Raw genomic sequence first — 16,771 nt, 5'->3', positions numbered from 1 at the left:
CCTAATTTACACCAGCACAGGGAAAATCAGCTATCTTTTTAAATGGTTGAGATGCAACGTTCCTGTAAACTGTACATACTTCCCAGCAGTTTTCACTACGCTGTTTCAGAAAGTGTTGGTTCAACTCTCGTACATGGGAGAGCAGCCAATTCCCAGTCCTGCTTGCTTCAGAAACACAGGCTCCAGCCAGCTACCTCCAGCAGAAATAGTCCTAGGACATAGCCCACTTTCTGCTGGACACCAGTCAGATAGGTCCTACCCGTTCTTCAGGTTTTGTGATAAGATCCATGACTTCCTCGCATCAGCTTAGCTGGGGATCCTGCTATGCTCCAGCCTGGAGCTGCCTTGTCACTGAGCTGTGAGATACAGCTTTAGGCACAGCAAGAGCTTGACACAGCGTCCTGGAGCTGGAGAGCAAAGGCTTGTACTGACTCTGTGCCAAGTCCCATTGTTTCATTTTCACTGCTGTCTGCCTGGCCAAGGCAGGCCCTAGCTCAATCTACCTGATTCCCCTGTGCCACCCTATGCTGGACATCATACACCTATTTGCCAAAACTTCTTGTGGTTTCCTAGCCATTTCCTGACCTTCTATTTCTAGACCAGAGCTCATGTTTTAATAAATTCCTCCTCCCTTCTCATCTCTCCTTAATTTCTAACCTGTTGACCAACAGTTAAAGAAAGTTACATACAGTTACATTCTTATAGATGGTCACCAAAAGGCAGTCAACCCCACAGTTGGGCACTTTTTGAGATAAAAGTTGTAATGTGAACTCGGGCCTCATGGGACAGGCTCAGAGCCTACATTTAAGAGAGGAAGGGATCCCAAACCTCAGGAGTATTTGGCTGATGAGACAATCAAGAGGCACTACTAGGGTGCAGAGGTCCAGGACAACAGGTTTGGTAGGTTTCTTGCTAGCAAAACTGCTCATTTCCTCCTTCTGCTAGGACATTTTCATGGCATCGTTATACCACTTGGTATCAAGCTATTACTAGAGAGCAGGCTTGTTATCACATGTTCTTTTGAAGTCAGGTCACTTCTTTACAATACCCATAACTGGCCCAGGCTTGAGATTTCTCACCTAGGTCTTTAGATATGATCCAGCTCTTCTGTAAACCCAACACCTCCCCTTTGACACCACACTGGTCTCAGTGCTGCTCTAGTTAAACCTGCACAGGCAGCACATCCTGCACATGGTGCCTAGCAACATCAGCACAAGGAACATGCCAGAAAGCCAGCCCAAAGTTTGAAGGGACAGAGCAGCAGCTCTGGCAATGAGCCCATGTGGACATGCTATACTCCTCACCTATCATGGTTCAGATTATAATCCCTTGGTTTCCCTTAACAGAGCAGGGTCATGTCTTATCTTGCACCAACTATTTTGTGTCCTGAAACTATAGTGCTGCTCTTAAACAAGTGCATGTTCTGTGCGGACTAGTTAAGTGTTGTATGCTTTCTACCTTCCTACACCCTACCTTTTCTTCTGCTCCTATGTTTATTTTGCCCACTTTCCTGGACCACCTCACAGCCTCCCCCCACCTTCTTCATTCCTCAAGAGCTTGGTGGTATTGCCTTAGAGAGTATGTGTTTACTTTCTGCTTCCCCCCCACCTCCCAAATATCTAGAGTTATCACAGTATAGGAAATACTGCACATATAACTGTCGTTCCATTTTAGTGTGGCAATCAACATCCCTGTCAAGTACCAAGTCCTGTATCAAACCCCAGCTGTTCCCAAGAAACACATCTGGAGACCCTTCCACTGCTGTCTAATTCCTAAATTAAAGCATAACCCTAGATCCTGGATTTTAAGAGTCATTGGAGTGAGACAGCATGCTGCCTCTTGAACTTGCTCTTCAGGAGACAAATGCTTTTCCAGAAAAATTTAAGTACTAAGTGTGAAAAAGCCATCCCAAAATTTATTCTCAAAATGTCCAACAGAAATGCATCAGTAGATACTCAAAACTACAGAATTCTTAAAAGTCATACATTCACAATGCAGAAACTTGACAATTGGGATGCCTTTCGCATGGCCTATGTAACAATATCCATTTTACAGTGTAAACAGGTACTGGTATGTTCTTACTTACAAGTCCAGCAGGAAAGGCACAACTCGGCATACAGAGATCATAAGCAAGAATCAGGTGCAACAACATTACACAAACTTTTGGTAATCTGCATTTTTGGGCCTTCCACAATGGAGACTGGACTTGAAGATTTCCTGCAGTCAACAAACTAGACTTCTTTCCATCGTTCAGTCCTTCCATACCAAATACTCACTTTCCAGTCTGGTTTAGATCCCATTACACATACAGTTCCAGCAGACATTAGAGGAATAGTGAAAGGTCAGTCCAGTAAATCTTCAGGTGCTTCCACTAATACATCAGGTTTTGGTTTCAGATAGTGCATGGAAGCATCTGCTTGAATCTCAGTTCATTACAGTGGTCATTAATAGAAAAATAGACGCTACAAACTACATAAGGAAAAAATGAGGTAGATAACTTAGAATCCAGATGACTATCCCAGCAACCTTCATACAATACACATGGACCATTAATTACCATTTTTGGCAGAATGTAAATTCACAGACCACCAAGAAGCTTAATGACCAGAGTAGGAATGCCATCCAAAAACCCACAAAACATTTAACCTAAACATGAATACTTCATATTTAAATACAGGTTTACACCGACTGATCTTCTAAATTACCCAAATGAAAATAAAAACAAAATCAAAAAGTCTCTTGCTAAGGAAACCAGTTCCCATGCCCAATTGCAACAGTCACCTGAGATTCCTTGCAGAGCTTTTAGACCTGACTTCCCAAGGCAAGCCTTCCCTTTCAAGAGAGATAAAAAAAAAAGTATATACATACTCACCCATGCTTGTTTGGGGCTCTCAGTATTGAAATAAAACATCTAGGAAAAACTGCACATCTTTGGAAGTGGGAGTTTTGGCACTACATTTGAAGGACTGTCCTAGTAGTAGTATTAAATAAGCAGCAGTTAACAATACAGAGAATTAAGTTTTTAGGAGCAGTGATTAACAAAGAACAGCAACTTTCTCTTCTTAGAACTTCTGAGGCAAAAAAAGGAATTAAAAAAAAATGTAGTTTTTATAGCCATTAGAGTAAAAAGTACATTCAGCAACCACACAGAGCCAAAAATCCAAACAGAAAAACTAGTCCTAAGAGGGTCCAGACATTCTAGGATATTTACCCGCATTAATAGTTTTCATTTCTCACCAGTAAATAAAAGCTTTTCCATCAACAGTAGGTTGTTTCCACTCAATTCAAATCCCCCAAGTATTTCACTCTAAACTAAGAGGAAAATATTCTAACCTTTGGAATTTCAAGTTGTAGAAACTTCTGTAAGGCTGTACACATTACTCACACGTAAGAACTACTTTGCAAGACCCGCATCTTTCCAAATAGAAGGAAATCCTATACTTTATTATTTACTATTTGCAAAGCAATATCATGATTGTACTCTGGGCAACTCTTACAAAGACAACCATAAAATCATTTGCACGTCAATAGGAAAATAGGAGGCTGAAGTGGAATCTCTTAAAAATATATGTTTGTGTATATATATTTGTTCTTTCTGTACGTCAGCTTCACTAGAGTTTTTAACTAACAGCAATTTTGTTCTCCTCCATGAAGTGAGGGAACTGGTGTTTTGGCACATTGTCTGCAGCAGCACCACTGGCCTTCTCAGTATCAGAACCAGTCCCAGACTGGGTCCCATCTATTTTGGAGACTGTAGCAGTATTTATTGCTGAACCACCCCCAATGGTGACTGGAAGGGCAGGTAAGCCACCGCTCTGGATCACCGAGATCTCGTTAGTCTTCACTGCTATGCCATTGCTGAGTACCGCTGCATACTGATTCCATACTGTGGGGTCAATGCTCACGGAAGGAGGCATCATATCCTTTGGAAACATTTCGGATACCTTCTTGGGATCATTCCCCAGCAGAGCCATGGGGTTATCGATCGAGAGCCTTCTTCCCCGCCTCGCAGAGTTATTCCACATGTGAGTGCCTACATGAACCTTCAAGAAGCAGGGGGGAAAGAGAATAATTAATACTGAAGTTCTTTTATTGTATACTCTAGTTCTGCTTTGCTTACAGTTAGGTTGCTCAAAGGAAGTCATGTATGCTCCATTTGCATTTAGGTAAGTATTTACGCTGGCTAGTTCTTGTCTTTATTCTCTTCCTGGCATGTGTAAAATACAGTCATTCTCCTGCCCAGCATCACCATGGTTCTCTAGAGTTTACTGCTGAAGTGCTTGTAGGACAGTATTTTTACACTTACACTAAGTGGCATTGGCAAAGATGCCCCTCTCCTCCCACATAAATAACAGCCACATTATTTGCTGTGAACAGACTACATTGCAAAAACCCCCAAAAACCTAGTTAATACAAAAACCCTCACCAAGGAATTTGGAAGAGAGGTTATATCTAAGCTAATGTCTTCCACACTACAAACATACTGCTAGTACTTCCAGCAGGTGACTGCTCACAAACCACAGTATTTTTCCCTCCCCATGAGTATTTATGCAAGAGGACTGAAAAGCATGAAGAGGTTCTCATAAGAAGTGAGAAGCCTCCATGTGAGTGAGGGACCTGTGGGTTCCTTACAGGCAAATGGATTAATCTGACAATAAGGACAGACCTGCTACACTTCAGCAATTGCTTAAAAACAATTCACAATTATTTTGTGCCATCTCAGGATTATACTCTTGGTTTCATCCCTCCTTGTCCTGCATGGTGCTTAAAGGAGTGCGGTGTAATGTATGTATACTGTAAAAGCATTGTTCTGTAGCATTCAGCTGTTTATGTTTATGTCCTGATGCATCCAAATACATATGAAAATAAAGCAATCTGCTTAGTAAGGGCTAAGCCTTCCCTACCACCCAAAAGAGAGTCAAGGGCGGTAGCAAATACTTTTGTGGGTGATCTCAATACACCGTTTAGTAAGTAGTGTGAAAAAAATCAGGAAGGAGATACAAAAGTCAAAGATAACCACTTGAGGAAGTAAATCAAAATCAATGTTGTCCCCAAAGGCAAGATAAGTATTTGCAGCAGTTTTCCCATCTCTGGTATGACTTTGCCTGACAAAGGAGATCACAACATAAGAGATAATTTACCTTCAGGTTTCCTTTTGTTGTGAAGGCTCTCCCACAGATGGTGCAGGCAAACGGCTTTTCACCAGTATGGGTCCGCTCATGAATCTGAAGGGCGCTGGCAGAGGAGAAGTTCTTCCCACACGTAGTGCAGATGTGCTGTTTGGCAGGACGGCAGAATTTCGGTCGTGGCACAAGAAGAGGGGCAACACCAGGGGACAGAGCTGGTGGGCCAATGAAATGGCTAGTGCTAATGGGGCGCTCACTGGGCATCTCCATCTTTATGAGGGCTGGGGGAGCTCTAACAAAAGCAGCTGGAATACCACTTCGACCTGGAAAGAGAGTGCAGATAACGTTTATCCCAACCTCCTCTTGCTTCCAAGCTTGAGTCTGGCTAAGATACCAGAGGCCCTGACTTTGGAGCTGCACATGCCTAAACAGCACACCTGGAAAGCCCTCTGAAGTCACATGTTAAGGTTGCTGTTACACTTGCTAGGATGCTTTGACAGAAAACAGCTCGCCCTATCTTCTTGGTGATCTTAGGAATTCAAAAGGCTCACTTTCGGTCAAATTTAGATCAGCATTAGCCTCAGTACTAAATTGCTTGAAAATCCCACAAAATATTCCAAAGTTTTAATATCACAATCTTAGATTAAGCAGTTTTCCATGAAAATATAAACATATCTTTAGAGCGCGATAGGTGATCCCATGAAAGACAGCAAGTACACAAATTCTATTTGTTTTAAGGGCCTCTATCTATGCTACCCCTTGCAGGAGATGACAGCATGTAAGTCTGAATTTTGATGAATTCCGAATCTGACTGAGTCAGGAAAACTTTATAGGGCACATGCCCCTATTCTGATTCAAAGCAAGGAAGAGGGGAAAGCTGAGGAGATTTTGACTCCTGTTGGTCCTTTTACAGATGGATTTCCTCCAATCCTACTACCCCACCCCAAGTTATTGCAAGCATGTCATATTACTCACCATATTCTCCATTTGCAAAATGTAACCCAGGCTCTTCTTTAATGACCTTTCGACCAATATTGCCATAAGTTAAATCCAAAGCACCAACAATCCCTTCCATTTCTGCTGAAGTGTTCTCAGGACCCTCAGATTTACTTCCCATGCCTGTATCTTCTTGATTGTTGGAGCTAGGTGACTTTGACCTTACACTCTCAGCTTGGCTGTTGGCTGGGGACACAGCCTGGAGCGATGCAGACTCGGAGGCAGCAGGACTCCTGCCATTCTGGTAATCTGGATCTCCTGCCACAGAAGAAGAATCATTTGTCATGCCATCACTTTCTGCTGAGCCATTGTCACTAGACTTCAAGCTGCTTTGTCGCTGCAAGTTCAAAGCAGAGTTGATGATCTTCATTTGATTCTCCAGTGCTGTAATACCAGAGAAGGTGGCCGTGGTGGCTGGTGACTCTGATTGTGCATCGTATGGAGTAGGAGGTTTTGAAGAACTCCCTGGGCCATCCTGAGAGTCCAGGTCCTCTTCTATCTCTATGCTTTCCACAGTCTCATCTGGGCGACTGATGTCTCCGTTCTTCTCAGCCACAGTAGCATCCACATCAGTACTGTCACTGGTGTTTTCTGGCATTGGTGTATTGGGTATTTGTCCCCCCATATGCATGCGGATATGCTGCTGCAACACAACTGCATTTGTAAACTTCTTCTGGCAAATAGGACACGAATGTTGCATCTTCAAAGGAGTATTGGCCCTGTGGACACCATAATGAGTTTTAAGGTTCCCTTTAGTGGAGAAGGCACGGCCACAGATTTTACACTTGAATGGCCTCTCTCCCGTGTGAGTACGATAATGCATTTTGAGTGAACTCTGGCAGCTCAGCACTCTGTGACAGATCAGGCACTCGTTGGGGTCAGCAGTGGATTTGTCAATATTTTCAACCAGTTGCTGAAGTTTTGATGTTTCTGAGCCTTGTTCGTTTGACCCGCTTACATGGAAGATGCTCACGCTGCAGGTAGCTTGTGGTGAACTCAAGCTCTGCTCTGCTCCCGATTCATGACCAACTACCCCTGATGAGGAAGAGCCACCCTCACTTTCTGGAGAAGGCCTTGACTGCAGGTCACTTGAGAACGTACCAGGCAGAGACTCCTTAATGCCTGCTAGGCTGGAGACGGTCTGAGGTGCACTGGTGGCTGCAGAGGTAGGCAGTGTTGTTAGGAGAGGTTTGCTATCCACTATTAGGTTAGACTCATCCAGTGGCACAGACATCCCATACGGGATTCCGGTGCTGGTGGGAACATTGTCCAGGTGCTCAGGAACCGGGTAAGGATTCATCTTTATGTGGGGGTATTTGTCTTTGTGACGCTGAAAATGCACTTTAAGGTTTCCTTTGGTTGTAAAGCGGTTACCACAAATGTTACACTTGTACGGTCTTTCACCGGTGTGGGATCGGAGATGAATCTGCAGGGCACTGTCATTGCCAAAGACCTTACCACAGAATTTACACTTGTGTTTGAAGAATGGCTCTTCTGCATTCGGTTTGCTTTCAGACACGCTAATGTTGGGAGGTTTTCCCTTCCCCTTCTTTGAGGAATCTATAACAGAAGAAACAGCTGACAACGGATTTTGGAAGATGACCGAGTTGGAGGACTGAGGTAGCAAAGGGTTTGGGAACTGAGAGATGGAGCCAGGGAGGCTTCTGCTTGCCTCTGGCTTCAAGGGGAAGGAAGAGGAGAGCCCAGCAGCCAGCGAGCTGGCAGCCGCAACACCAGTGTTAGAATGAGGTAGTTTTGCTTGCTTCAAGGATTCCAGTGATAGGCTCTGGCTTCCAGATTTCTGTCCGATTAAAGCAACAGCAGCCGAGAGCTGCTGAGACATGTGAGCGCCCAGAGCTTTTAGTGGGTCAGTAGCAGCTGCTATAGAAGGATGCAGGGCATGGGGAGCCATCATAGCAATCTGAATGCGAATTTGCTCCGTCAACTGAATTTGCTGGAGTTGCTGCTGCTGCAAACACACAAGCTGCTCCAGGATCATGGGGATAGCATTAAAACTGGCTGCTGAAGAAGAGATGGCATCAGAGGTCCGCTGGTTCACAGCCACTTTAGTGCCACGTATTGTCTGCAAAGTCACGTTAGTGTTTGGTACTTTGGGTTTTGGTAGATAGCTTAGGCCAGGAGCCGCAGGCGTGATGGGGGGTTCTATTTTAAGATACATTCCTCCTACTGATTCAGCATCCATTTTTCCTTCTCTCTTCTCCATAGAAGCAGTGCAACCCTTTGCCTGAGCGTCCTTGCGTGCCCTGCTATCCATTCGATCACTTGGAAAGCTCCCTAGGGAACCTTCAGAGAAGCTTTCGGGAGGTACTGCTCCCTCACTGTCATTCATGATTAGAACAGGTGGATTTTTAGTGCAATTTTTCTTATGCTCAAGAAATTCAGAGAGATCAAAGAATTCTGCACAGCATTTCTCACAGATTTTAGTTTCCTCCGTGCGGCACCTTTTGGAACTCATTTCACCATCTCTGTCACCTGGGACGTCTTGTGGACTCCCTTAAAATAAAAGAAAGTCACATTATTAACACCTAGATTTAGACTGAGTATTTCCTATTCTTAAGATCACCATCTTCATCTTAAGTGCAAGTTAAAAATACAAGACAGCAGAATCAGTTTTGCTCTTCAGTGCAGCAAGGCATCTAGCACCCGCAAAACAGCTTAAAAGGAACACAGCTTAAGGAAGGCAGAGAAAGCATCATAACACAGAGCAAAACACCATGTAAGTTTCTTTGGTGTTTGTACTTATGTTTATAATTCTTTGTTAACCATCTCTCAGAAATTCACATCAGATTGTTAACACAGGAACATCAGAGCAGTTCTTAATTGTACACTGCTCTATTAAGCAACTTCTACTCCACCATTATGGAAGTGATTACTACCGAAGAAGTCTGACAAAAGCAAAAGTCAGTCCAGTATCAGCTTCTAACCACTTCAAAAGCACACTTGCAAAAAAAATATACGTAAAAACCACAGCAGTAAAGCAGAGATTATTAACTTACAGAGCCCCACATTGGTATTGATGATTATTAGGCAGTGAAGTACCAAATCCTGCTTGCAAAACACATGAAGCTGTTTCAGACCCACTCAGGACACCCTGTTCAGCTGCATCTGCAACTCTCCCTCTTTAGGGAGCTGCAGCGAAAGCAGAGCTGGTCTGCAAGTCCACTCCTGCCCTTCCTCCACCAGCACCACACACATCAGACTGAGCAGAATTTGCACGTGGACACAAAAAAAAAACCCAGCATTCAGGGAACCCTCATAACTGGAAGAGAGGTGAAGAGCAATTCTAAACCAAAACAGGATGTTTTTGCTCAGCCTAGCCATCCTATGAACAACAAACTTGCACCCGGGGCTCAAGTCATGCCAGCATTCGGGGCATGGCAGGCCACAGAGCTCAGGAGGGAAAGCTCTGGGCTCATACAGCTAAGGGAGAAGTATGAAGGTTTGCAGATGTTCTACAGCCTCCATCAGGTGAAATGTCCTGTGATGCGCATTAACTGGTCCCATTTTGATAGGTGCCAAGAGTGTGGTAACCAAGTATTTAATCTCCCATGCACCCATCGGGGAACACTGCAATATCAACCACAACTGAGAATTTGTATTACAACATCTTTTCTGTTCAGGTCTTGCACCCCCAGTAGTTCACCCTGGGGCTCAGCTCTGGTTCCACGTTACTAGCCCACACCATTTTACAAGGGGAACAGAAGATTCTGCAAGCACAAATGCTATTTGCGGCTTTCATTTTAAAGGTGTAACTGAACCACACATCTGATACATGTGTATATCCTGTGCATGGCAGGGTGGAGAGGAAGCATGTCCAAGCAACGACCCATGTTGACTTATTGTTCTGGGGTAATGTAAAAGCTCTGCAAGGCAGGATATTGCAAACCTTGACATTTATTAGGTTAACAATGGTATTATATCTGTATATTATACGATTTGATGACAAATCAATCTCAACTGCTTAATGCTGAGTGACAGAAAGTGCACATAAAAATTTATTAACAAAACCCAAACAACTTAACAACAAATATCACAGGCTCTTTATGCAATGGTCCACAGAGCAATAGACCCAAATCTATATGCATGCAATTCTGTTAATCACATAGACATCAGAGTTGTCAAGTCTTTCAGCAGGGAGATGTGTTCTCAGCACTGCTATGATGAAAACTGTTTGGATTCCTCAAATCTAAACAGGCTGAATTAAATACTTCTATTCCCCTCCTCTCTTTCAGCCCAAACAACTTCCACGAGTGAAGGAAACAAGCAAAAGCATAGTGTCAGCACACGTTTCCCACCTTAAATATTATTAAATTGATGCCTCTACAGTTGAGTTAACTCTGTGGAAAAATATGCAGACAAATCTAGCCTGCAGACAAGTACAAATAATACATGATTCAGAACTTGGTCAATAAAAATAGGGTAAATTGAGGTAAAAAAATAATGGTTTTAAACGTACCTTTGCAAGAGTGCAAGCAGATATAATGGGAAAGCTAGCACTGGTGCTGAAAGAGATACAAGAAGCTTCTACAACTAGTTTGTATACCGGCTCAAGATGTCTTTACTACTTTCCTAACCATTTCTATCTATCCAATAGATATTTCACAGAATAGGCTAAGATATCAAGACCTCTTTTCCAGATCCTTTAGCACTTGGGGCTTAAACAGTCAATCTAGCAGGCTCAACTACACAGTTTCCCCACGTTACAAAATAAGGGTAGATTTTACTTCAGAAAGCACAAAGCTCTTCCTTGCAGTCTCTTCTCTGTGAGCACGGGCATTTCAATCTGCAGCTTCCACCTCTGCAAGAGCCATGTAAAATGTTTCAAGTGGAGTACAAATGTCTGCATGAAAGACTGTTGCTCACCCCTAAGGAGATATTCCAGGATAACTACGTCTAGACAAGTCCTCAACTTTAACAGCTTCAAAGCATCTGATCATTTATCTCCCCTTCCCTTGATAGTACTTTATTTTTCCTCTTTTCCACCGATAGGACCGTATGAAATTTAAAGCCCCCTTTTCCACTCTCCAGCACAGTCCCTGCTCCTGGACTGTTACAATTCTAAGGAATTTCAAGGGTAACTTTTCTGGTCCTAAGCACTAGTTGCCACCTCAAGACAGAGAAACCCAAGTAAACTGAAAGTACCTGTGTCCAGCAGCAGCAGGCAGATTATCAGCCCTGCCCCTGCCTGCTCTTGCTGCCACTGCCACACATTTTAATTTCCAGCTGCCCTGTCTGACAGTAAAGGCTCAGGACGCCAAATAAATTCAATTCCCAGCTTGTACCGACTTGCATGACAAGGAGGGAAGAGTTATACCTCATTTTTCCTTTTACCTTAGAAAAAAATTAGTGTAATAGCTTCCCCTATCTCAAAAAAGGGCTTGAGATGCAGGACGCTTGGTTATTGTGCAGTAGCCAATATAACAAAGGAGCAATTTACTGTTTCTTTAAAAAACACACAACAGTTTCTCTGAAGCTCTTCATCTTGATTTCTACACCCTCTCCCCCCAGCCTGGAGGGAGCAGCCGCCCCCTGCAATCAGAGAACCTCATTTACCTAAACCTGCCCTCCCCCCAGCACTCAGCACCAACATGAACTTAACGGTCTGAAATACTGGGTTCTCTGCAAAGAAACCTCCTTGTCCACATACAGTACACCCGGATTTACCGAGAGCCCTGCCACAACAATTGCGTGTGCACTTTACTTAACCCTCTCCAAAGGCTTCCCAGGGACAGGACTTCTACTGGGTTTTTTTATCTTCCCACCCCCGAATTTCAGGAATGTTATCTCTCAGCATCTAGTTATCCAATAAGTTAGAAGAATGCAGTAAACCCAGCAGGGGGGTTAGATTGAATCACTAGCAAATGGATGGAAAAAAATCCACTATTGTGTAGGACAAGGCGGTCATCGACAAGGAAGGCTGATAAAATCCACAGAGCTCAAATTAATTTTTTTTCTAATTTAAAGAGAACCAGTAAAAGAGGAGTGAACTAAAGCCTGTCTGGTTTGATGTGCTTTCAGAAAGGGTGCTGCTGGTCTATGGGCTACCACTCATCTGAGCAACTGGTGACTTTTTTAACTCCCCCAACTGTGATAAAATTATATTTTACTTGAATTGGGAGGAAACAGTCAGAGCTTAAGCTTCCTCTTCCCTCCCCCCGAAAGAGTTCGATACCTTTGCTGAACTTATTTTTTCCAGACTCCATCTGACAAACTATTTTTACTTTAACATAACCATACGCTTCCCCAGTTAAAATTAACTCCTGATGGATTAGCAACTATCCATTCCCATCCTAGGTGTGAAAACCTCTGCATCAGTTCCCTGCTGCCCCGATTTGATTTTATTTTTCCTGTTCCTACCTGAAAAGCTAGGACTCCCAAGAACTCTAAACGGTCCCAAAGTTCTCCTCCCACTATAAAGCACTATTTAAATAATAATCAATGACAAAAAAATCACTGCCTTGAGTAAGCAACACACAACTGGTAACTCACTGAAATATTACAAAGGCCTTGATGTTTTCTACACTGAATTTATCAGCATTTTTCTACCCAAAATGAGTCAGAAAACACATTACTTTACAACTAGGATTCCACGTTCTTTCAGATTCTCAAGGCTTTACATTTTCCTCATTATCTACCTCCTGCTTCACCCTTTTGATTATCCACGTATTCAAGAGAAACATTCGGCCAAGGGCTGAAGAAACTTATGAATAAACGCTTGAGGAACAACAGCAGCGTTAGCACACGCAGGAGAGGCGAAGATCAGAGGAGCTGGCTTCAAGCGGAGGGGCACGGCAGCCCCGCTCCCGCACACCCCCCTCAAAGGGTTCGAACCCCCGCCCCGAGCTGCCGGTGCCTGTCCCCAGTTACCTGCCGCGGCGCCGAGCGGGTCCCGGTCGGTGGAGGGCACTCGCGCCTCGCGCTGCCCGCTCGGGCCCGCGCGCTGCCCGGGACCGGCCCCCCGGGCGGGGCCACGGCGGGGAGCCCCCGCGCCCCCCGCGCCTTGCGGCCACCCGGGCATCGCCCGCGCCAGGGGCTGCTCCAGAGCAAAGGGCGCTTCCCGGCGTGCTTCGGGATAACGGGCGATAACAACCCAAAAAGCGGACGCTCCCCCCCACAGGAGCAGCCGCCGCGCCACCCGCCGTACCTGCCCGCCGCCCGGTCCTCCCACCGGCGCTTCCCGCAGCTGTAACGGCGGCGGCCCCGGACCACACTTAACACTAGTACAGTGTTTAAGACCGAGCTAAACGGCACAAACCCCGCTGCCAAGGTCAATTGCATGAGAGTCCTAATTGTGAGCCTGACATCAACTTACCACCCACAGCAAGCGGGAGGAGGCAAAGGTTAGAGCAGCAGCTCTGTCAAAACGTCACATGCCGCCGAGCCCAGCAAAAGGGCTTCATCACTACAACCAATATAATGTTTCACTTACGTAAAAGGAAAAACAAGCTTGGCATGCCCCCCGAACCAACCCACCCACCCCCCGCCTTCCAAGCACCCTCTCACTGCTGCATCACCCCGGCTGCACGGCACGGGGTGCTCCCTCCATCCCTCCTGTCCCACTGACAGGAGCTCCGAGCACCCTAAAATTATAGGAAAATTAAGAACCACCCCAAAAGTCGCATTTTTACCTTCCACTTCTGCGCATCTCAAAGCGCCAAGAGAGGATTTAAATAATTGCAACCTCCGATTCTACCCTGAGAAAACCCCAAAAGTTGCAGTTTGATACTGTATTTTTAAGACCGAATCAGATTTTTAATGGCAGCAATCTAGCACAATGAGCATTTTCAACCCCTTTGTGAAAATGGTAATTTTCAGTATGCAGCATTATTCCCCCGTGACCACCTGCTGATTTTTTGACCTGTTAATTGATCACCAGGTTAGCGGAGCAGCCTCTTAACACGCTGCATTGTTCACAGAGGTGGGTCCCCAAAAAAAGGGGAACACTTGCAAAAGAGAAGATAAGGGCTTGATTTTGTTATAACGATGATGTGTGTAGTTGATAATGACCCAGACAAATCCCTCCGGTATTTCGACTTTCTTATGCAGCTTCATCACTTCTTATTTACGGGCACACCTGGAGCGGGGAAAATCGAACCCATGCGGGCGGCGAGAGCCACCGCCACGGCGTTCATTTGGGAAGGCAGCATAGGAAAGGATCGCGCAGGACCGACCCCGGACACCCGCACGGAGGGTCCGGAGGGGCGCGGCCGCGGGGCGGCGCACGACAACCCCGGGACCCCTGCTCCCCTCGGGTCTTCGACCCCGCCACCCACAAAAACCAGCCCCATCCATGCAACCCCCCAGGCGGGGTGAGCGCTTCGGCAGGTCCCCCCTCGGGCCGTGCAACCGCTGCCCCGGCTCCCGGAGGGATTTCCAGCCGGGGTTCTGCTGTTAAAGGAAGAGGGGGGACACAAAAAGCCCCACAGCCAACAACAAAAAAGCAGCTGGCCATTGCCCCGGAGAGCGCGGTGCGGAGCGATCCTGCCCGCCCCGCACACCTCCCCCGCCCCGAGCAGGCCCATCAGGAGTTATTAACCCTTTTGTTTCAGCGCAGAGCCGGAGGTGGCCTTCCAGCAGCGGGCAGAGATTTACATGTGGAAACATCACCTCCATCCCCCAACCTAACCATATGCACAAAGGAAAACAGTCATGCATTAAACATGGGATTTATTGCCTTCTGGCCAGCTTGCTGTTTCTTAAGTCACCATTAACCGGACTCAACAATTGCACATTTCGACTCAAAGAAGGGGGGGGGGGACACGACACCGGAGAAAAAAATTAAGAGCCCGAACCTCCTGCGGTCTGGGAATAAGCAGCTCCTGTAACGTGCATTGGTATTGATCAGTTCTGGGAATGGAAAAAACCCACGGAAAACCAGCCCCCTAAGGAATGCAGAGAACCCAGAGAAAGTTCTTGGATCACATACAAAAGTGTCTGAGCACAACAACTCTTCCCAAACGCACCCCTGGTCACCTCAACACCCGCTTCCCCTTCCCCACCCAGGACGGGATTTGCTCTCCTCCCGCTCTGGAGCGGGACCCGCACACAGAGAGCTTCTCCCCTGCTCTGCGGGACCAAGGGCGGCAGTACCAGGGGGAGAACCCGCATAGCAGCGCCGGGAGTCGAGAGCCCCCTCCGCAGCCCAGCTGCGGGAAGATGCTGCTCGATGAGGAGAACCGGACACGCTCCGGCAGCCCCGGCCCTTCCACGCTCCTGGAGCTGGAGGGGGCACGGCAGGCGAGTGCCTGCACCGTTTCCCCGGCACAGCAGCCACATCGGGAGCTCAAGGCTAATTTGAGCGCAAATTCATAACTTTTCCCTTCGGAAGACGCAGGGCTAGGAGCTCCCCTAAAAGGGCGGACAGTGATTTGCGTTAGCAAAATCCCCCACACCGCCCAAATACAAAGCGCTCACGCACACCCCACATTAGCTCACCGGAGTTATTTTAGGAAGTCGGAAATCAAAGATGGCTGGAGGTCAAGCTACAAAAGGTCCAGGGCGATTGTGATCTCCAACAAAAATAGTCCGAGCGAGTCTTATTTTTTAAGCCCCACTAAAAAAATCCTCATGTAACTACCGAGAAAGTGCTAAGCAGACCGGGGAAACCAAACTCAAGCCATTCACTACCACTGCGAAGATTCCGAACAATCTCTCTCCCTCCCCTTCCCCCCCAAACTCCCTTTGGGGTTCACCTCCCATGAGGCTGCACCCCGAGAGCAGTAGCGGGGCCGGCGCAAGTTCCGCGGGACTGGGGGTGAGGGACATGGCGCGGGGGGGGGGGGTGGCGGCCGGGCATGGCGAGAGAGTCTTCGGGCAGCTCCGCAGTCCGCACAGAGCTGCGCACAGAGCCGCGCAAAGCCGAGCCCCCCCACCCCCTCCGCGAGATATAACGAGGGTCTGGAGCCCCGCGGAACAACCGCGCGCTGGGGCTCCGCGGGGATTTCGGTGCTCCCAAAGGCTGCGGGTAGCCGGGGGCCGGGTTCCAGGCAGAGCCCAGAGGGGGAAAAAGGAGCGAGGGGTGAAGCACGAGGGTGGAAAAGCCCCCGGGAAGCGCCCGCGCCGCCGTCTCCGCGCATCAGGTCAGCCGGACCGCGGCGGCTCCGCACCCCCCTTTGCGCCTTACCACTTGCAGCATCTGGGGGTTGCTCCTCGGAGTTGATGTGCTGGGGCTTCGCCTGCTTCCGTCGCGACATGGTGCACCAGCATCGGGAGCAAAATAGTAGCAATTATTTTCCTCTTCACAACAAATTCCTAGAGTTGGGAAATTACCCCCATTGGGCGGAATGCGCATGTCAGAGTAATTATGATTATCAATAATGCATTGCGATTTATCATGGGCCCCTGACAGCTGATTGGCCTGAGTCCAAGGGCTCACAGATTATTCAAATAAGGGCCATTGATCCGGGCGCAGCGGGGCACGCTGGGCTATGTAGTCCTGGCCCGCCCCGCCCGGGCGGCCACAAAGGCAGCGCCGGGACCCCCGACACCCCCTTCTCGGCGGCGGGGGCAGGATCCAACCCGCGAGTAAACAAACAACTCGGCAGCACGACTTTCCATGCTGGCGGGGAACAATACCTTTGTTGTCTCACCTGCGCGGTTTATATTGTGCTTTAAGCGCTTCTTTTTTT

At 47.0% G+C, this 16,771-nt stretch overlaps 1 protein-coding gene across 1 annotated transcript; it reads right to left on the bottom strand.

Annotated features, from left to right (window-relative positions):
* Positions 1 to 1,893: 1,893 nt before the first annotated feature.
* SALL4 (spalt like transcription factor 4) lies at positions 1,894 to 16,447 on the bottom strand. Its single transcript, XM_034066765.1, has 4 exons — positions 16,267 to 16,447; positions 6,102 to 8,636; positions 5,142 to 5,449; positions 1,894 to 4,043 (listed from the first exon to the last, which is right to left on the bottom strand). The coding sequence occupies exons 1-4, from the start codon at positions 16,334 to 16,336 to the stop codon at positions 3,621 to 3,623; spliced, it is 3,336 nt and encodes a 1,111-aa protein (XP_033922656.1). The 5' UTR covers positions 16,337 to 16,447; the 3' UTR covers positions 1,894 to 3,620.
* Positions 16,448 to 16,771: the final 324 nt, after the last annotated feature.

Source organism: Melopsittacus undulatus, chromosome 10, assembly GCF_012275295.1.
Source record: "Melopsittacus undulatus isolate bMelUnd1 chromosome 10, bMelUnd1.mat.Z, whole genome shotgun sequence".
NCBI classification, from domain to species: Eukaryota; Metazoa; Chordata; class Aves; order Psittaciformes; family Psittaculidae; genus Melopsittacus; species Melopsittacus undulatus.
The sequence above is the reverse complement of the archived record's forward strand: the minus strand, read 5'-3'. Positions and strand labels throughout refer to the sequence as shown.

Bases quoted from the DNA above. Each gene is read 5' to 3' on its own strand.
- SALL4 (XM_034066765.1), bottom strand. From the start codon at position 16,336: ATGTCGCGACGGAAGCAGGCGAAGCCCCAGCACATCAACTCCGAGGAG. The intron at 8,637-16,266 runs GTAAGGCGCAAA...TTTTATTTTAAG, and splicing joins ACCCCCAGATGCTGCAAGTG to GGAGTCCACAAGACGTCCCA. The intron at 5,450-6,101 runs GTGAGTAATATG...CTCTCTTTCCAG, and splicing joins TTTTGCAAATGGAGAATATG to GTCGAAGTGGTATTCCAGCT.